General features: G+C 44.4%; 1 protein-coding gene across 2 annotated transcripts in view; it reads right to left on the bottom strand.

Annotated features, from left to right (window-relative positions):
* Positions 1 to 22,500, bottom strand: part of ches1 (checkpoint suppressor 1) — a 114,830-nt gene that overhangs the window by 41,486 nt on the left and 50,844 nt on the right. Inside the window, exons 2-3 of one of the 2 annotated variants that reach the window (XM_083791053.1) lie at positions 19,179 to 19,473; positions 18,602 to 18,928 (exon numbers count right to left, since the gene is read on the bottom strand). In XM_083791053.1, the coding sequence (XP_083647179.1) occupies positions 18,602 to 18,928; positions 19,179 to 19,445 (594 nt within the window). In that variant the 5' untranslated portion in view covers positions 19,446 to 19,473. The remainder of the gene's footprint in view (positions 1 to 18,601; positions 18,929 to 19,178; positions 19,474 to 22,500) is intronic. The other variant, XM_083791054.1, reaches the window with a different exon arrangement.

Below are 22,500 nucleotides of genomic sequence, written 5' to 3'. Positions count from 1 at the left end.
CGCAGTGGAGTATATCTTCAATACGAATGCAATGCCGCTTCGATGCGACACGTCGGGTTAACGAATGAGGCTTATTGAAAACAGCTGAGAAACCAACCGACGCATTTAACCACAAGGAAAAGAAGAGCAAATAAAGTGAACGACAAATATTCATGCATGCATCCGTCTGTCATAGAGAAATCTGTGTCAGAACAACGTGTTCCTTCCACGCGCTATGTCCGGCCGGGGAAACTCCCCCCCCCCCCCCCCTGTCAGGTGAAAAGAAGCAGCTTGGAATCCTCATGCATAGAAGGAAGCATGAAGTCAGTCCGCTGCCCCCCCCCCCTTCCCCACACACAGTTTGGCAGAGGAAGTGTAGCGCCCAGGATTACGGTACATTAGATAATTCACACTGGGTGAAAAATAATGGGTTGGAAAATCGTGGGATAAAAATTATATATATAAAAAAGTAGCAGATCTACAAGCTCGAAATGTGACGTGGCGCGTTTTGAGCTTGTAGATCTGCTGCTTTTGATGCTGTCGAGTTGAAAAGTGACAGGTTTTTTTTGTCATGCAAGGTTTCCACCTGCCCGACAGAGCCGCCCGACATCTGTCTATTTGTCCATCTAGTTCTACACAGAGCCCACCGGGCTTTGCAAGTACCAACACTGTCTGTCTGTATTCATAATGTCCATGTGTGCCAACCTGCCCTGCCCTGCTCTGCAGTGGTGATTCGTCTAACGGTGAATAAATACAGCTCAGCTCGCTGTATACGACTATACGTCGTCTGGCCGTGGACAAAACAAAAGGAATGACAAAGTACACACATGTACACTCTTTACTATCCCAGACATCTCTGTCCGCGCTGTCTGGACTCTGAACATTAATATGTCTGTCCTGTCCTCTCCTCCATGGACCATATGTTTTAGATGTGTGTGTGTGTGTGTGTGTGTGTGTGTGTGTGTGTGTGCGTGCATGTGTGTGTGTGTGTTATATGTATGCCTGCCCTCAGTTCCCTGCGGAGTGTGATATTACCCAGCGTGCACTGCACCCGGGGGCGCTTCTATAACTGCCAGCAACGCCTCTCCTGGAGAGCACAATATTACACACAGTCACACACACACACACACACACACACACACACACACACACACACACACACACACACACACACACACACACACACACACACACACTTACTGTACCCCCACGGAGGTGACCCCCGCTGGGCCAAATTTCCCTCTTGCCCCCCTCCAAGCCCAACAGTCCATCTCTGTATTTCTGAGTGTGTGTGTGTGTGTGTGTACACGTGTGTGTGTGGGTGTGTGTGTGTGTGTGTGTGTGTGTGTGTGTGTGTGTGTGTGTGAGAACGCCCTGCCGTGTGCCCGCCTGCCAGCCGATTAAATCAATGTTCTCTACAGAAGCGCTGCTGTCTGCCGGCCTCCCGCCATCGCCAAACGGCGCCCGCCAATCAGAACGCTCCCTCTCTCTAATCGCACCCCCAGCCCCCCCCCCCCCCCCCCAAACATTCCCCCCCTCCACCACTCCCCCCGGTCGATAGGCCAATCACAGGAAGGGACTCACAGGAAGGTTCTGTCACCTGGGTTCTAGCCGTCGCCATGGAAACTAACAGGACAACAGGCTGTGGTGTACAGAAAGGTCTCTACCAGGGTCAACCTGTCCTGGTTCACAGCTCTGAAAATAGCAGATCTACAAGCTTGCAGATCTGCTATTTTCAGCATCCAACAGAGTGTGAAATCAGCCATTACACAAAGGCATCATGAATCTGCACGCCAAAATTATCAGGTTCTGCTTCTGAACCTCTTCTGAAAAGACCATTGATATTAAATATTGATGATGATAGTTAAATAGAATCGTTCAAATCCAAAAGGTACATTATGTAGTTGGCTCCAGGGTGTTTTAATATTTTCTAATATGGCCCACCTTTGAAAAAAGTTTGGACACCCCCTGATTTAAGCCCTTTCTTGGCACTTTGCTCAATGCTAACGTTGACTATAGTTGCTCCTACACATACTGTAGGTCATGATCTACTCTACAGTATTGATACTTTCACTTGAGTAAAACTTTAGAGTACTTTTTCCACCACTGAGCGTACAGTATACCTAGAGCAGTATAGCCACATCCTTCCTCCAGGAGGAGCAGTGCTGTCACTCTCATTCTACGTGGCGACATCACAATGTGCCACCGTGCATCAGAGTCAAAGTCAAAGTCATACGATTTGTCACACACGTTACCGCAGTGAAATTTGTTCTCCACATTTGACCCATCTCTCTTGGAGAATAATTTGATTAGTAGATTTGACCCCCCCAATCCAACCCTTTGATGCTGAGTGTCAAGCAGAAAGGCATTGGGTCCCATTTTTACAGTCTTTGGTATGACCCGCCCGGGGATCGAACCCCCGACCTCCCAGTTTCAGGGCGGACACTCTAACCACAAGGCCACTGTCTGTCAGTTGTTGCTGTGCGCTGCTGTGCGTCTGTTCCTCCCAGCGCTGAGAGGCACGGACAGACGCTGTGTCTCCATGTTCCGTCACCTTACAGATTAGTACAGTAGCAAGCTCAATACCTGTCGCTTCCCGTCGCGTTTTCTCGTGGAACTGCAACTTTGTATGCTTTTGTAGCATGATCAAGAAAAGTGTATGGATTTACGGAAAAAAACGTAAATCAACAATGGAAGTTAGAATAATGGAGATAAGTGGTTCCTGCTCAGATAAGCGGTCTGTAGGTGGCACTCACAGAGAGTTGTACAGTATGTCTCAGTGTTGTGCAGGGACGTGCACACATAGACATCAAAGGGGGCTTCAGGCCCTGCCCTTTTACCCGTCTGTAAAACAACTGCCCTTTTACCCGTCTGTAAAACAACTGCCCTTTCCACACCACGGATGCAGCATTTACTAATGGTGAAGGAAATGTCTCCTGAATTTGAACACAGCATTTTGCGTTGAACAATGTTTTTTAGAAACCCATGTCATACACCGCATCTCCACTAGCTAAAAGACTGCTGGGGTTGCACCCCAAAAAAGTAGCTGATCTACAAGCTCTGATCTGTGAGCTTGTAGATCTGCTATTTTTGTCCAAAAGTGCCCTCTTACGGGATTTCAGCCCCTGCCTCTCTGACACTCTCTGCACGTCCCTGGCCTGGTGGTCTATTCATGTACAGAAACACGCTGCTGTTATCATTTCCTTTAGGCATTTGGTGCCGCTGTTGATTTTGCACAGAAATACATGGTAGTAAAAACACATACAGTAGAAGCTATATGTCACTGTGACACATCCCCACATGTCTCCTAATCAACACAAACACGTCTTCAGTAACACATTCAGAAGAGAGGGGGGGAAACATCCTGAATGGAAACAGTACAGTAACATCATTCACACATACGTGAATATGATTGCCAAGTTTGGTGAATGAGGCTGAATGTAATGTACGGGCATTGCTGCTCAGGTCATAAATAAATGCTCCTCACATCTTCTATAACGTTTGGCCAACTTTGAAACATGAACTTTGGCCCAAGTTTAATCCACTTTGCAGGATTTCATCAACCCAATGTGGCTGCGGAAAAAAGCATCAAAAGTCCTTGACATGAAAACGTTTGAGAACCACTGACATAAAAAACATCATTGATTTAGAAGACATTTGCAGAGTCTGGTCTCAGATCTACTTTGTTTTGCATTCGATTCATCCCACCCCGGGGCGACGGCCCTGACCGGAGGAAACGGCAGCCTTGGGAGATTCAAGCGTCTGATTGCAGACAGACAGCAAACCTGATGCTCCAGCTATTTGTGTCTCTCTCTCTCTTGTCTTTATTGCTTCCTTTCCGCCATTCCTTTGACCCTGATCTGATAGCTTTTCTCGTGGGAAGAAGAGCGGAGTTTTGACCGCCCTTCTGCACGGCATTCTAAGCCTCAGGGTGCCCTGGCGTTGCTGTATAAATATGGCTGCTGTGATTGTGCAATGCAAAGCATCAATGATACTTATGAAGGCTCTGTTTCATTCTGATAACAAAGAGGTCAGGGTGCTGATATTCTGCACGTTTGGCTCACTGGAAACACTGGGCTACACCAGGGGGTCTCAAAGCGTGGTCCAGGCACCCTCATGGTTCCTTGAGGGGGTTCAAAATGGCCCCTTACGGGTGTGTAACTCTGACCCATATTAAAGGATCCATTTTTGGTTCTAATTTTACACTCGGTGGCTCAGGGGTAGAGTGGCTGGAAGGTTGCCTGTTCGAACCCGGGCTCCCCCAGAGTTAGTGTCGAAGTGTCCTTGAGCAAGACACTGAATATACGCTATACGGTCCCCCATTTGTATCTCTGGGACCCCAACGTATATTGTAAAATCAAATTAATTTAACTCTAAGAGTGCACCAATGGAACCAAATGGACCCGTTCCATTTGAACACTCTCTGAGTTACAGACCCATAAGGGTCCATTTGGTTCCTAACTATCATTTAGCTGGGGACCCCCTGGAACTCCCTCAAGGACCCCACTTTGGGAACCACTGTAGAGTCTACAGTATAGTCTACAGTATAGCTATTTCTTCCTTTTATACCGTCTATATAACAGTCACTACATTTGCACAGATCCTGATGGAGCGATCCTGACAAGGTATTACATCATGTCTGCTGCCCCAAATCCTTGACTGACTTTTTGGGGGTACAAAAGTATAATGACACAAATCCCGTCCAATCCAACGAGACAGATCCAATAGCGATTATAACCATAGTTTGGGGCCCGAATTCTCAGATAATTTCAGGCAGACAAATTCAATTCAATTTTATATTTATATACAACAAAGTCATCACAGATCAGAACATTCATCTAGGCTTCTGCCATTAGGTCCTTAAAACTAAAATGTGTGAGAACCACTGCGCTACACTAAATGGAACAGAGCCTTCATTAGCATCATTGGTAACACCTGTGAAGGAAGTAAGGAAGAGGCCCAATTTCTTTCCGATATGGTTGCTATAGAGCCTTTTGTGCTTTCCGAGAAATGTAAAAACCACCTGACTAAAACACCTATATATAGGTGCCCACGACAGAGACAGACTCACAGCAACACAAACAGCAAAAAATAATAAATTAACCCAATATTCAAACCATGATATTATCGACCAAAATGCTCAATAACATACATGGGAAAGCCAAGTTCAGGGCAAAACAAAAAAAAAGAATAAAAATATAACCAAATTTAGAACTTATACAGTATGACAGTCACAATTACTATTACAAGATTCCTCTTTCTAGCACCAAAAAAAGTTTTTGCAACACAGTACTTTCTACTACGTTGAAATGTTGCGCAATAACACAGTGTCATGGAGTTTTATATTAACTGTAGATCGTGCAAGTGCAGTCACGGTGAGGAAAGCAGCAATCATCTTTCACATAATACTTAGCAATTTTTGTGCAAAATGTGAAGTCATTTCAGCTGTGAGACATGAGAACAAATATGTTTCGAACTCCATCCATCCATGGCCATGATCGTCTTGGATTAGTGTAGCTGGATGTGTGCTGACATGCAAGTTAATAACACTCACCGATTTTTTACCATTTCATTTTGTGTCTGTGTTTTCTCTTGGTACGTAGAGCGGTTAACGGGAGGCATGTGTCAGTGTTTTCTCTTGGTATTGAGGGCGGTTAACAGGAGGCATGTGTCAGTGTTTTCTCTTGGTACGTAGAGCGGTTAACGGGAGGCATGTGTCAGTGTTTTCTCTTGGTATTGAGGGCGGTTAACGGGAGGCATGTGTCAGTGTTTTCTCTTGGTACGTAGAGCGGTTAACGGGAGGCATGTGTCAGTGTTTTCTCTTGGTACGTAGAGCGGTTAACGGGAGGCATGTGTCAGTGTTTTCTCTTGGTATGGAGGGCGGTTAACGGGAGGCATGTGTCAGTGTTTTCTCTTGGTACGTAGAGCGGTTAACGGGAGGCATGTGTCAGTGTTTTCTCTTGGTACGTAGAGCGGTTAACGGGAGGCATGTGTCAGTGTTTTCTCTTGGTATTGAGGGCGGTTAACGGGAGGCATGTGTCAGTGTTTTCTCTTGGTACGTAGAGCGGTTAACGGGAGGCATGTGTCAGTGTTTTCTCTTGGTATGGAGGGCGGTTAACGGGAGGCATGTGTCAGTGTTTTCTCTTGGTACGTAGAGCGGTTAACGGGAGGCATGTGTCAGTGTTTTCTCTTGGTACGTAGAGCGGTTAACTGGAGGCACGTGTCAGTGTTTTCTCTTGGTACGTAGAGCGGTTAACTGGAGGCATGTGTCAGTGTTTTCTCTTGGTATTGAGGGCGGTTAACGGGAGGCATGTGTCAGTGTTTTCTCTTGGTACGTAGAGCGGTTAACGGGAGGCATGTGTCAGTGTTTTCTCTTGGTACGTAGAGCGGTTAACGGGAGGCATGTGTCAGTGTTTTCTCTTGGTACGTAGAGCGGTTAACGGGAGGCATGTGTCAGTGTTTTCTCTTGGTATTGAGGGCGGTTAACGGGAGGCATGTGTCAGTGTTTTCTCTTGGTACGTAGAGCGGTTAACGGGAGGCATGTGTCAGTGTTTTCTCTTGGTACGTAGAGCAGTTAACGGGAGGCATGTGTCAGTGTTTTCTCTTGGTACGGAGAGCGGTTAACGGGAGGCATGTGTCAGTGTTTTCTCTTGGTATGGAGGGCGGTTAACGGGAGGCATGTGTCAGTGTTTTCTCTTGGTATGGAGGGCGGTTAACGGGAGGCATGTGTCGGTGTTTCTCTCGGTATGGAGAGCTGCAGATAACGCCATGTGTGCCAGGAACATTTTTTAACTGACTTTATACAAGCTGTGTGCAGAGTTATTAATAGCTGTTTGTAGACTTAAGAGACTGAGGGAGCAGCAGGACCCCATGCTGTCTGTCTGTCTGTCTGTCTGTCTGTCCACACAACCTCCACCGTTTCACAATGAGCGACTATGGAGAACACATACACAGTAAACACACACACACACACACACACACATCACACGCACGAACCCACACATGCACGCACACAGTATGTGTGTATAAATGTAATGCTCATGGGAAATGGGCTCACACTGACATGCACAAACATGCATGCATGCACATACACATGCAGTACATTCACTCACACCTGCACTCAAAACGTGCACACGTTCTGCACACGCACACATGCACGGCTTGCACGCACACACGCAGGCACGCACAGCTGCACAATTATTGTACACAGGTACAGTACACACACACAACACGTGAATGAAAAACAAAGAACGGGTGAACACAGAAAGAAAGGCACAATAAAAGACAGGAGAGAGAGAGAGAGAGAGAGAGAGAGAGAGAGAGAGAGAGAGAGATCAAAAGACAGAGGGGTGAAACGAGAACAACACAGAGAGCGACAGACGGGGAGAAAACGGAGAAAACAGAGAGGCAGGCCGAGAGACACCGAGGAAAAGAGGGAAAAAGTGAGACACAGAGAGAGAGAGAGAGAGAGAGAGAGAGAGAGGGAGTTGGGTGTGTGTGTGTGTGTGTATGTATGTGTGCGCGTGTGTTTTGCCAACATCTGTTTCCTGTGTTATATAAGCTGAGGAGGAGGCCGGCCTCTCTCTGGGAAACAGGAGATATTAAAGAGTCCTGGTGGCTGTGACCGATATACACTTTATACACTATATACAGTATACCACTACTACCTTACACTGTTATTTTAAAGGGTCCTGGTGGCTGTGACCGATACACTTTATACACTATACCACTACTACCTTACACTGTTGTTTTTGGCAGCACATTTCTATTTTAGTCTATAGTCATAGTCTTTGGAATGAAACTTTTAGTCACCTGGAATGTCTTAGTGTTGGTGTTTAGTGTTAGTCTAGTTTTAGTCGACCTATAACATAAAATTAAACTATTTCCCATTTATTTTGTGTTTTTGGGGCTACCATATGTGTTTTCTATCCCCACAAATAACCAATTTTGAACAATCAGGCTTTCATATCATATCATATCAGGTATAATGGAAATTGCTCTCAGGAACAGCTCAACTGATTTTGTCCTCATCGTGATGTCATCAATGTCACCCTACTTTGTATAATTCCTCCTCTTCTTCAGTCTTCAGTTCCAAATTTGCATTTCCACCTTGTTTACAATGTCCACCATTGTTGATCTTCCAAGCTGGCATGGAATGGAAACAAGCCTGGTTTTATCTAGCATCAGTATTATAATGTACTGCAGCTAAAACTGCTTTCAAAGTCCAGAAAGAAATGACAAGGACTGGTTATATCAGAGTGGTGATTGAGGCTCAAACCATTAGAAATAAGTTTGAGGGACATAGACAATATGATATTAAATATTAAAAGCAGTTTTAAAATGCATGTTATTTGCGCTTTTAGATTTTAGTCGACTAAATAATAATAATACACAGTCATACTAATCACAACTAGAACTGCACTCTGTCGAGTGCATACTTGCTTAATAAATAAATGGCCAACTAGTGCGCAAGCAGAGCGCGCAAGTCCTTTCGACCGCTGTAAACTGTCAAATCTCAGTATCTCTGTGAAGGAACGTTTGAAATGTATAATTTTTAGATGTAACTATTTGCTACCTACCTACTTTATGCATATAAACACCTAGTATTATTAAGTATGATTCAAGTTTCTATCTATATAAGTTTGGGTAAAGAGCTAGTCATACATATACACACCACGTACTCTGGTCCCAGCAGATCAGGCACAACTTGCTATTTTATTTTTACTGATTATGTATAATAGTATATGTATGACTAGCTCTAAATTATGACGTAAGAGATATGGTCATTTGTGGTCGTTTGGTCCCAGCAAAGCAGGCATATACTATATAGTCATATACTATATATAGTATATATATAGTATATAGGCATATACTATATACGTATACATATATACTATATAGAGTGTGTAGTTGTAAGTTGATTAGCGGTATACTGTGGTTACTTTGCGCCAAAAACTGTGACAGCTGTCCCGCCATTTGATGTTTATGCAAGAAAACAGCAAATCTGTGCCTGGTTTGCTGGGACCAAACGACCACAAATGACCATATTTCTTACGTCATCATTAAGAGCTAGTCATACATATACACACCACGTACTCTGGTCCCAGCAGATCAGGCACAATTTGCTATTTTATTTTTACTGATTATGTATATAGTATACGTATGACTAGCTCTAAATGATGACGTAAGAAATATATATAGTATATATATAGTATATAGGCATATACTATATACGTATACATACAGTATATACTCTATACTCTATACTGTATAAAGTGTGTAGTTGTAAGTTGATTAGCGGTATACTGTGGTTACTTTGCGCCAAAAACCGTGACAGCTGTCCCGCCATTTGATGTTTATGCAAGAAAACAGCACATCTGTGCCTGGTTTGCTGGGACCAAATGACCACAAATGACCATATTTCTTACGTCATCATTAAGAGCTAGTCATACATATACACACACCACATACTCTGGTCCCAGCAGATCAGGCACAATTTGCTATTTTATTTTTACTGATTATGTATATAGTATACGTATGACTAGCTCTAAATGATGACGTAAGAAATATGGTCATTTGTGGTCATTTGGTCCCAGCAAAACAGGCACAGATTTGATGTTTTTCTGCATAAACATTGAATGGCGGGACAGCTGTCACGGCGGAAGAGACCGGGCGAAAACATTACTTGTGCGCTCTGCTTGCGCAAGTAATAATCTAATTTTGGGGGGATTTAGTGCAAAAAGTATAATGTGCATTCTATTATGAATTTGTTTCGTCTGGCTTGACCGACTGCTGCTGCTGCAGACACTAGACTCAACTACCTTATGTGACCCACTTTATACAGTATACCACTACAACCTTATGTGACTGACCTTATGTGGCTGACCCTAACGCTGCAAGTAAACATTATGCTACTGTATGCAGTGTTGATTTGCTGCCAAAAACAACACTGACTGGACCTAAACATCATACTACACTAGTACTACTGCACATTACTAGCACAATTTACAATGACATTTGTGTCATTAAGCAGACGCTCTTAATCCAGAGCGATTTACAGTAAGCGAGAACAACACGAAATACATAAAATACATCAAAATAAATAGTTATCAAGCTAAGAACCTAACATCCGTCTAACAGCAGAATATCTGTACAATAGAACTATGAGTATACAGTACACTATAGAGTGCTATGTCTACATAAAATGCTATCTAAGTTACATAAGTCGAGCCTTTGCATACGTCTCTAAGGTCGTCGAGGCTAGGGCAGGAAGTGCTACGGGCAAAGATGGATTCTGAAGAGGTGGGTGTTTAGACTACGGGAGTGAGTCTGCAGTTCTGACTGCAATGGGAAGTTCATTCCATCGTTTTGGAGCCAGAAGGGAAGAAGAGTCTGGGACGTGTGGAGCGTTGTCCCGGCTGTTTTAGTTACTGTTCACCACCATCAATGCAGTGAGGGCTTTAAGCAACTAGTCGACTATTCAACTAGTCGACTAGTAAATCCACTAGTCCATCTTACAATGCACAATGACAACAAATCACACATCAAACACAGATGTTGGCGTTGCAAACTTTTGAGGGCATTGCATTTACTTGCACGAAATTCCATATATTGTACTGTAGCCTTACACTAACATTAACCGCAAACAAAGCTGATTAAACTCATATCCTAACTGACCTAACCTTGACCCTTACATCGTAATATTAACAATCTGATGTCTGAAATTCTCAGAACATGACGATACACACACACGCATGCACGCCCGCAAGCATGTGTGTGCACGCTCACACAGACACACGCACGCACACACAGACACACACTCTTCACTGAGGAGGAGGAGGTCCATTCTCAAACGAATCCCTTGTAACTGCCACCCCCCACCCGCCGTGCCATTATCAGTGATATCAGCTCCTAGTCCGGCACTAATACCGCACCAATTACGTACGTATTTAATTACCGCTAACCGCACGCGTCGACATAAAACATGACTTTAACCATCATGCGGGGCCACCGCGAGCACGGAGAGTCAATGGCGTACTGTCAACGCTGGCGGGATTAAACAAGACATAATATGATAATGGACACCCTGCTTCCAGATGGATCTACTGGTGAAAGACGCAGCCTATTCAACTACCACTAATTCTAATGTAGAGGCACGCAGAAACACGCCCAGCGTCCCAGTAAGAGGCTTAGTCGCCCCGTGCCTTTTGCTTTTTTTTTCACGTACCGGGAATTCCTCTTAATGTATGGCACTTAGTACCAGCCGAGGCATTTTAATCTGAAGTCTCTCAACCTACTCTACCATGACAGCATATACGGTTCAGCGTACAGACGGACGGACAGACAGACGGCTCTCTGTCTCTGGTAGTGCGTTAACGGTTTTCAATTAGCTTTTTTTTTTCTCATTAAAAACCTTAAAACAATGTTCTACAACCGGGTTTTTTGGGGCCATGAGGACCTGAGACAGAGATGAAGCATGCATGGACACCCACTAGAATTCAATCGTATCAGTGATTAAACATTTCATCAGGGCGCTGTGAGGCGTGTTGTGAGCTGATAGATCCTCTATTTCCCCGCCAGATAAAGATTGGATACCCGTATGTTCACCCCAGAATAGGGATAAAATGGTGCATTTATATAGCGCCTTTATCCAAGGCGCTTTACATAGATTGTGCATCACATTCACACACACACATTCATACACCGATGGCGACGGAAACCATGCAAGGCACCAACCAGCACATCAGGAGCAATTAGGGGTTCAGTGTTTCGGGCGGCTGTGGCTCAGGAGGTAGAGCAGGTCGTCCAATGATCCCTGGGTCGGCGGTTCGAATCCCAGCTCCTCCTGTCTACATGTCGAAGTGTCCTTGGGGCAAGACACTGACCCCTACATTACCTCCAATGAGTTGGTCGGTGTGAGCTTGCCAACATTGGTGTGTGAATGTGGGAAGTGAGGACGCTGGCGTCGACTGTTCGCCGCTTCACCTCCCAATGTATGAATTAATGAATGAATGTACCATTGTAAAGTGCTTTGAGCACTTGGGAAAGCGCTATAAAAATGCAATTCATTAGTGTCGTGCTCAAGGACACTTCGACTCTAACTCTGGGAGAGCCCGGGTTCGAACTGGCAACCTTGCGGTTCCCATCCGGCCACTCTACCCCTGAGCCACCACCTGCTAGGGTTCTTTTTTTTTTTTTACTTACATTTTTATTGATTTTTCAAAACGGAAAGACAGAAGAAAACATACAGTACTCACAATAACACCACAAACATACAAAAAAGAAAGAAAAGAAAAACATAAAATGAAAATAAAAAAGACCTGCTAGGGTTCATGTTATATATAATAATAATAATATCATAGTCTTCACAATAATCTCATTTTGGGGGGTTTAGGGCAAAAAATACTGTTTAATGTGCATTCTGACTGCTGCTGCAGACACTAGACTCAAACCATCGCTATTAACCTAGAAGAGCAAATAAAACGTCGGAAAATAATTTTGATTAAACAAAAATGCCCCAAAACCTATAAAATACTAAGTCGAGTTTTATCTAGGCCTATAAATCCTATTAAGGAGGATAAATAAATGAAAATTAGTTTAGAATTTGGTGCACTCTAACTTATTATGGTTTAAAGTATTATTCTCCTCTGTGTGTTCCTGAGACCTGCTAAATTATAACATAATGTTTAAAACACCAAAAGGGGTTCCCGCCCAAAATGGGTTAAAACCCATTTAGACCTGAGGACGATTCTACAAATGTCTTCTAAATCACGACAGTTTTCCTGAGAATCCCATGTTTCTGTGTCAATGATTCTCAAACTATTTCATGTCAAGGACCCCAGAAAATGAAATTATATGTAATTGGCCGCTCACCCCCATCTGAAAATATGTAGTTCCAGGGACCCCCAAGGAACAAACATTTGAGTTAAAAACATTTGCTCTGAAAGAATTATAAAATTCAAAGATTTGCACCACAAAAATAGCAGATCTACAAGCTTGAGCTTGTAGATCTGCTATTTTTCAACAGCCAAAGGGGTTCCCGTCCAGAATTGGTTAAGTAAACAACATTTGAGTGCTTCTTCCACCACTGAAATATATAGTTCAATAGTATAGCGTGCCATGTCTGCTTATGTCTTGCCACTCGAAACCCCAGAACCACATTATGATCGTTTCCCAGCCTGAAACAAAACTATATATTTATCCCATTACACCTCATGGCTATATGGTACAGTAACTTTCCCCCACTATATATATATTAGTGTCACTGTTCCAAGTCTGTTCGCCGTTTTTCTTTTTTAATTTAGGTTTTAGGTGGGTTTTTATTGCAAACATCGGAGCAATAATAAAAATCCTGCACCACCCCTCCAACCCCCCCCCCCCCCCCCTCTCTCTCTAGTCCATGTATGCTCGATTTCGTGATGGAAAATAGTACTAATGCTAATAGCCGTTCCGGTCCATTACCATTTATATTTTTGCATTATTAAAGTTATTCACTCTAATAAGAGCAGCTTGTTTAAGGAGGGGGGGGGGGGGGGTTAGTCAAACAGCACGCACGCACGCGCGCACACACACACACACACACACACACACACACACACACACACACACAATTTTTGAGGCCGAGCGAGGCCTGCTGGGTCAAGAACAAACACGGCTGGGCTGCCGCGTTAACGAGGATCTACAGTATCTGCGAACAAAAGGTTTGGTGTAAAAAGCGAGAAGAAGGATGCGTGGCATAATATCAGCGGTGTGAACAGCACTCCTCTGGAGAGGCCAGGGTTAAGTGAGAGGTTAGGGCACACAGAAAGAAAAAAGAAAAAAAAAGAAAAACATGCCGTGCTTTCCATTACAAAACTGCCTGTTCTTCTCTCTGCTCTCTGATTTCATAAGAGGCTTTTGAGTGATACATTACTGTGTGCGTGTGCCTGTGTGTGTGTGTGTGTGTGTGTGTGTGTGTGTGTGTGTGTGTGTGTGTGTGTGTATGCGTGTGTGTGTGTGTGTGTGTGTGTGTGCGTGTGTGCTTGAGGACACTTGTCATTAAGGCATGTCATTCAGCTCGCACAAGAATCTTGTTTGTAAACAACGCCATGGCAACGGTGGGGACTCACGCTCTCTCACGCTCATCTATGAGTTTGGAACGGACGGGCACACGCATGCCAGCACAGGCCTGCACAGGGCACGCACACGCACACACACACACACACACTGAACATGTGTGGCACGAACGAACGCATGCACAGTGGCACGCACACACACACACGCACGCGTATGGGCGCATTTCCGTGCTTATCCTAAACCTGTGCTTGTCTCGTCATCTGCCTGGATATGACCTAGAAATACACTCACTGGAACAAATAGGTCACTGTCAAATTAATCTCCACCTCTGTAAATTGATGGGAATCTGATTCAGTGCATTAAAAGTAAGCCTCTCTCTTTCTCTCTCACGCACACGTGCACGCGCACACGCACACACACACACACACACACACACACACACACACACACACACACATACAGTACACACGCTTTCTCTCCACCTGGGTTTCTGTTTCTGTGTGTGTGTGTGTGTGTGTGTGTGTGTGTGTGTGTGTGTGTGTGTGCGTGTGTGTTCGTACAATGCTGTCGCATGTCGTATAAAATAGTACAATGTTGTTACATGTCGTATAAAATAGTACAACGCTGTTACATGTCCTATAAAATAGTACAACGCTGTTACATGTCCTATAAAATAGTACAACGCTGTTACATGTCCTATAAAATAGTACAACGCTGTTACATGTCGTATAAAATAGTACAACACTGTTACATGTCCTATAAAATAGTACAACGCTGTTATATGTCCTATAAAATAGTACAACACTGTTACATGTCCTATAAAATAGTACAACGCTGTTACATGTCCTATAAAATAGTACAACGCTGTTACATGTCGTATAAAATAGTACAACGCTGTTATATGTCCTATAAAATAGTACAACGCTGTTACATGTCCTATAAAATAGTACAACGCTGTTACATGTCCTATAAAATAGTACAACGCTGTCACATGTCCTATAAAATAGTACAACGCTGTTACATGTCGTATAAAATAGTACAACGTTGTTAAATGTCCTATAAAATAGCTGATGGATATTTTTGCCAAAGACGTCAAGTGGGGGGGGGGAAAGCTCAGCGCGTCACTTGAACTTCATGACACGCTGCAAGCTTTTACATCTGCTTATATATATATATATATATATATATATATATATATATATATATATATATATATATATATATTATATATATATAGACTTAGACTTCAAAAAGAAATAAACTTTCCAAGGAAGGGACTGCACACTCAGGGAACAAAGACGGACAACTTACTGCATCATCAACTTATTTATTAGCACAGTGCTAATAAGTTGATGATGCAGTAAATCGTCCTTGGGACTGGAAGGATTATTTTTCTTTTTGAAGTTTATGCCTGCTAACTAGACTTGCACCTCCCACAGGGTTTTTGGATGTGCAGGATGTCCCTTTTTTGTCTCATATATGTATATATATATATATATATATATATATTTATTTTTTGTGTGCAAAATCTGGAAAGAGTTTGAATAATTTAGATTAAGCTTTTTAGTTTTTAGATTTTAAACACAAATCCTCTCCTCTGGGGGTCCACTGGCACAAATCATTTTGAGATGGGGGGGGGGGGGGTCTGACAAAAGCTAAATGTTATAGTGGCTCATTACTAAATCGCCGCTACCTCGCGGTTACAATATTAACACTTGGGAATGACTTAGAGACGGTAGCCACGTTAGCTTTTGCTTCAGGTGTATTCTGGGGTGAATTTTGGGGTCTTTGGTATAGTAAAACATCCGGCTGGAGGCCGTTGGCAGAAGGGACTACAGACTGAATCAATGCTGGCAGCAGATGCATTGAGAAAGGGAGCATTCAGGGTTTTTCGGCGAGAGGCATTGACTGACTGAAATGATACACATTCATTGTGTAATCTCAGCCTCTGATAAAGCCAGGATCATGGCAGGTGGAGTCTGCAGAGATGTGCCCTCATTTCTACACCAGCCGTTGCGCTTGCTCGCGTGCGCGTGCGTGTGTGTGTGTGTGTGTGTGTGTGTGTGTGTGTGTGTGCGTTTGTGCTTTTGTCCTTGCAGACATTTATGTGTGCATGTGTTTGTGTGTGTGTGTGAGCACGTGCACGTGCACATGCACGCTCTCGTCTAGGCACTTGCTTGTTTGTTTGTGTGAGCCTCTGTGTGTGCGCGTGCACGTGTTATCCGTGTCTGCCATGAGGCTTGGCCGTGTGTGTGTGTGTGTGTGTGTGTGTGTGCATGCGTGCGTGCGTGCCGGTAGGTTTGAAGGGTTAATTAGCGGGCTGTCTTAAACGGTGTGCGCTGACACAAACACAAGACAGCCTGTCCTTGCCAAAATCACCTCTCCACACACGCCACCGTGCACAAAAACACACAAATATTCCTACGTGTGCAAAAGACACAACAAACTCATATCATGCATGTGCCGGGTACAGCCATGCGTGCAAAAGACACACACGCACGCCCGCATGCACGCACGCACACTCGCACGCACACTCACATATACACGCCCGTGTCTGTGAAGCCAAATCAGTTTTCCTGTTGCTACAGCAACAGCATACTTTTATGTCAACTGCAACCTAGTTACTATGGAGATATGTATACAAGACTAACTCTGCTGCTGTAGTCAAGGGCCATGGAGATGACAGCATAGCATGGGGGCACAGCATGCACGCACACACACACACACACACACTCACGCACGCACGAACGCACACACACGCGGAAAAAAACATAGGCCTACACATGAATATACGTGTGCACTCACACTCGCGCACACACTCGCGCGCACACACACACACACACACACACACACACACACACACACACACACACACACACACACACACACGCTCTTCGTCCTCTTCACCCTTCATTTTTATTTATGTTTTCCATACCGTAAAAGTCTCCCCATAACCTGTATTACATATTATATTAGAGGCTGTGCTGAACACAATATAATCTCCAATGAAGCTGCTCAAAGTCCCAGAGCCAGCATTGATCCAGCCCCCCCCCCTTTCCCATGCACTACAACATCCCTGTGTGATGAGATCAAATCTTCTCCCTGGCAGCGAACGTCATTAAGCCCTCCAATATTAATTTACTACTAATTGAGTAGGGGAATCATTCCCCTATTTACCATGCCGTGTTTTTTAATGGAGGAGCATTTAGATATTAAGAGGCCTTGTGCCGGAGCACTAGCATCGAGACTTAAATCAAACGCCATACAGCGCACGTCGTCGCCCCGTCCCCCCCGTCCCCCCGTCGTCCCCCCGTCCCCCCCCGGAGAGTGCGCAGAACCCCGATCTGCGGCACACGGAACTCTGAAGACTGCAGATCATCAACTATTGATACGGCCCAATCTGGTACAGCTGTGTAGACTAAAATAAAGAATATGTTTCACTATCAAGTTCAGATATAGAGCCCTGCGAAGCATCGATAAGCGCAAGCTGCGATAGTTGAGGCGCACACACGCAGGCTTCCAGTGATGTCTGCCAACAAAGCTAGAGGGTCTGGCCCCCCAAATCTCTCTGTGCCACCACGGGGGGGAGAGGGGGGGGGGGGGGGGTTGGCGCAGCGGGAGTCTTCATGACTGGGAGTGTTCAGGAGGTCGTCTCTGTCGGGGTTGGAAACCTCACACGTCACTTAGTTTTCGGGATTCAAATTCAAAAGCAGCTAAAAGTAGCAGGTGGTTAACGAGGTGTCACTTTTGCGTTTCCAGCTTGTGGTTCTGATACTTTTTTTTTTTTATATAGACCTATATATTTTTGGGGGCTTTTTCTGCCTTTATGGATCTGCTTACTTTTGATGCTTGAAGTGGTGTGATGCTGTAGCTGTAGCATGATCAAGTGGAGACGTTGATTTACGGGGGAAAAAACGCAAAAAGTTTGAATATGGAGATAAGAGGTTTCTGCCCGTCAGCGATGATCTACATTGCTCAAATGGCCCAAATGTATACATCAAAGTAACTAGCAACTAAAGTTTTCAAATACATGTAGTGGAGTAAAAGTACAATATTTGCCACGGAAATGTAGTGGAGTGGAAGTAAAAGTATTGGAAATTGGAATTACTCAAGTACTGCAAGTACAAATACCTCACAATTGACCTTTAATTAGGGTAGTACTTAAGTAAATGTACTTAGCTACATTGCACCACAGGGAAAAACACACCATGCCAAAATCTTCCCCGACATCGACTTCTCCTCTCAATCAATCAATCAATCAATCTTCATCACAAACATTACAAAAGTAGTATTCCTAAAATGCAGTGAAATGTATGCAGGTCAGCTCCACAGATAGTGAGCAATAAAAAAAGACAAACAGGACTAAAAACCTAAAAAAACAAACAAATAAAATAGCTGATCTAAAAGCTACTCTCTCTCTCTCACTCTCACACACACACACGCACACGCACATTCGCACAAGCACAAGCACACGCACTCGCACACACACACACACACACACACACACACACACACACGCACACACTCTCCTGTACCCTCTTCCTAGCTCCCTCTCCAGTCCTCTTACCTGGCTGCGGTCCTTGTCCACCTTCTTGAAGCACTTGTTGAGCGACAGGTTGTGGCGCACCGAGTTCTTCCAGCCCGTGGGCGCGCTGGCGAAGTAGGGGAAGTGCTCCAGGATCCAGCCGTAGATGTCCTTGACGGGCAGCCGCTTGCTGGGCGCGTCCTCGATGGCCATGAAGATCAGGCAGCTGAAGGAGTAGGGCGGCTTGCGGCTGGCGCCCGCCGCCGGGTCGTAGGGCGAGTGGGCGCCGTCGCCCAGCAGCGGGTCAGGGTCCATGCCGGGAGACCCAGACGAGGAGGAGGGCGAGCGTGGCGGCTGGCCGTCCGCGTCCTGGGGAGGGGAGGGGAGGCAGTGTTGATTTCATCGACTAAAACTAAGACGAAAAATTTTCGTCAACTACCTTTTTTCACTGACGTAAACTAAATGGAAACTAAATGAAAACTATACACAGGGAAGACATTTGAATATTCTAACCACACCTGGGGGTCTATTAGAGTAATGTTAACTCCATAGACACATACTAAACATGCAGAAATCACAACACTACATCTTTAAATGCGGTAAGAAACAGCCCATATACCTGCAGCGGCGACACACTGCGCAGGCCCGAGTGTCCGAAGCTGTTGAGCAGGTCGGTGCTCTCGTGGAGCCAGGAGAGGCTGGTGAGCTCCTCGTCCTCTGCCTTGGAGAAGGAGGCGGAGACGGACAGCGAGAGGTCGGCGCCCTCCGCCTCGGCCTCCGCCGCGTCGCCCTGCTGCCGGTACGGCGGGCTCAGCCGGCCCCGCGACGCGCTCGCTCCGCTGCTGGGGCTCTGGGCCTTCTTGCTGGGCGGCATGGTGGGTCCCATCCAGCCCCGGGCGGCGGGCTCACACCTCCTAATGTACAGAGAAGAGAGGAGAGGAGGAGATGGGACGATGAGAAACCTTTGTTTCTATTAGGACTCACTCCTCCTAATGTACAGAGAAGAGAGGAGAGGAGGAGATGGGACGATGAAAAACCTTTGTTTCTATTAGGACTCACTCCTCCTAATGTACAGAGAAGAGAGGAGAGGAGGAGATGGACGATGAGAAACCTTTGTTTCTATTAGGACTCACTCCTCCTAATGTACAGAGAAGAGAGGAGAGGAGGAGATGGACGATGAAAAACCTTTGTTTCTATTAGGACTCACTCCTCCTAATGTACAGAGAAGAGAGGAGAGGAGGAGATGGGACGATGAAAAACCTTTGTTTCTATTAGGACTCACTCCTCCTATAGGAGAGGAGAGAGGAGAGGAGGAGATGGACGATGAGAAACCTTTGTTTCTATTAGAACTCACTCCTCCTAATGTACAGAGAAGAGAGGAGAGGAGAGGAGGAGATGGACGATGAAAAACATTTGTTTCTATTGTCTCACTCCTCCTATAGGAGAGGAGAGAGGAGAGGAGGATATGGACGATGAGAAACCTTTGTTTCTATTAGGACTCACTCCTCCTAATGTACAGAGGAGAGAGGAGAGGAGGAGATGGACGATGAAAAACCTTTGTTTCTATAATCTATTGGCTCACTCCTCCTATAGGAGAGGAGAGAGGAGAGGAGGAGATGGACGATGAAAAACCTTTGTTTCTATTAGGACTCACTCCTCCTATAGGAGAGGAGAGAGGAGAGGAGGAGATGGACGATGAAAAACCTTTGTTTCTATTCAGTATTTAAGTCCGACGTCATTTTGTAGTGCGTCCGGGTCCAAGTGGCACCAGCTCCCGTCCGCATCCCATTGTAAATCGAATATCTAAACGCGTGAATCTTTTTAAATTGACGTTATTTTTCAGAAAGGAAGCCATAGAGGGTTAAAATGGGTGTTAATGCTTCCAACTCGAGTAGAATTATTAATGTTTAGAATATTAAGTGTCCATGACAACAAAAATATATGATGTGGAGACAATAAAGACTATTATTATCATTATTATTGAAGGTGGCAACAGTCCATTTGCTCGGTAAAATATTTCGGGGGCATATTTAGAATGTGTGCAGGCTTGAGTATGTTGAATCTAGTTTGCATTAATGAGGATTTAGTTGACACAATAAAATAAAATGGCGATAGTATTCCATGTGGGGCGCAGCTTTGTTGTTGCGAGGAAAGCGGTAAAATGAGACTTTCGTGGTTGTTTTCGTCTCAGATTTAGTCCGACGGAGCGTCACAGTATAACTCCATGGGGACACAAAAACGACACAAAAGTAGGACCCGGAAGTATCTCAGGAGGGGGCGCTCACGTCACAGCTAAAATACTGAATTAGGACTCACTCCTCCTATATGAGAGGAGAGAGGAGAGGAGGAGATGGACGATGAAAAACCTTGTGTTTCTATTGTCGCGACTCGGCGGTTCTCAAACTATTTCATGTTTTAAAGACCACGGAAATTATTATTTTGTAATTGGCCGCCGACCTTCGTCTGAAAATAATGTTGTTTCCCCCCCCCCCCCCCCCCCAACAGTTTCTCTATTGGTGTTTCAGTCATATGGGGATAGCTATAACTGTTATTTTTTACCCAATTCCGTATCTGTAAATATTTTAAAAAGATGGGTGATGTTGGAAAAGTATATTTCGCTCTCAGGCAATTAAAATCAGCAAAAATGCTTTGATTATACAAGTCTCTTATCTCACTGGTTCCCTTGGTTCTCAGGTTTTCAGATATATAATACTTTTCAGATATATAATTCAAAGATTTGCACACGTTTTTGCGATTTAAAAACAGCTCAATAGCTAAAGTTTGAAAGAATGGTTAAAGTCAAGTGGAGAGATAGAGAGCGAGAGCGAGAGAGAGAGAGAGAGCGAGAGCGAGAGCACAGTCAGGTGGCGTCTAGCTAGCATCAAGCATTGATTGGTGTGGTGAATGTGAAAGGGTGGGTCAGGCAGACAGCAGCATTTTGCGACTGCGTTTCACACCAATTACATTGTGTTGGGATCGAGTCAACAACATTATGTTTTTCCTGCTGGGCTTTCTGGGGGCAAATCGCTGTTGAAATCTAGAACACTGATGTCTTGTATCGGTATTGGTATTGTATTAGACAGTACAGTACAGGCAGTACAATCACAGTTTGGATTCTTATTCTTATCAGGACCAAGCTGACATTGATATACCATTATGCCATTGTCAACTCACAGCTTTACCATATTATTAAATGCCTTTAATGTTTTTGATTTTGTGGTTGAAATGCTCTCCATTCATTAAAACTTAGTGTACCTGAAAAATAAAGTCAATCTCTCTAACTCTAAACACAACACGTTTAGGATTGAATTTCTTAATGGATCTTTTCACTGCAGGGGCCCATTTTCAGCTAGACTTCCCAAATCAATCCGCGCTTTAATTAAAATGCATTAGAACACAAGGATGACTTAACTGGAATCTCAAGAATGTTTCTGGTCTGTGTAAGTTGACTTTCCTCCTGAAACATTAACACTGCTCTGAAAGTATTAAACGAATGGAATCGAATGGTCCCCCTTGAAAATCAAACAATCCTTTGAGAAAGTTGACAGCAGCAGTAATGTCACCGTGAAGACATTGATGTGCAGACCACCGACATGGTCCCCAATTTCACCTTCTGTGATGAAGCTGACCCCACTCCGTCCCATAAGACCCCCTGCTGTGACCATGTCTACCAAGACCACTTATTTTCCTCTTTCTAAAGAACTACCCAATTGTTATTTCTGAGACTTGAAACAAGTTCAAGATCAAATTGGTGAACTAAAAAAAAAAGTTAAAAATTTCACGGCCAAGAAGAACAAGAACCCGCACCGGGTTCTGAGCTTGAACTCGTGGTTGGTAATATGAACACTATCGCACACACTTTTGACTTCAGTAGCATTTCTATTCTAATCACAGCCACCATTAGCCCGACATAAGAGCATGCAGCTCCGAGCTCATTAGGA

Source organism: Protomyctophum parallelum, assembly GCF_964188405.1.
Source record: "Protomyctophum parallelum genome assembly, chromosome: 19".
Classification (NCBI taxonomy): Eukaryota; Metazoa; Chordata; class Actinopteri; order Myctophiformes; family Myctophidae; genus Protomyctophum; species Protomyctophum parallelum.
Note: the sequence above shows the minus strand (reverse complement) of the source record. Positions and strands in the feature narration are given on the sequence as shown.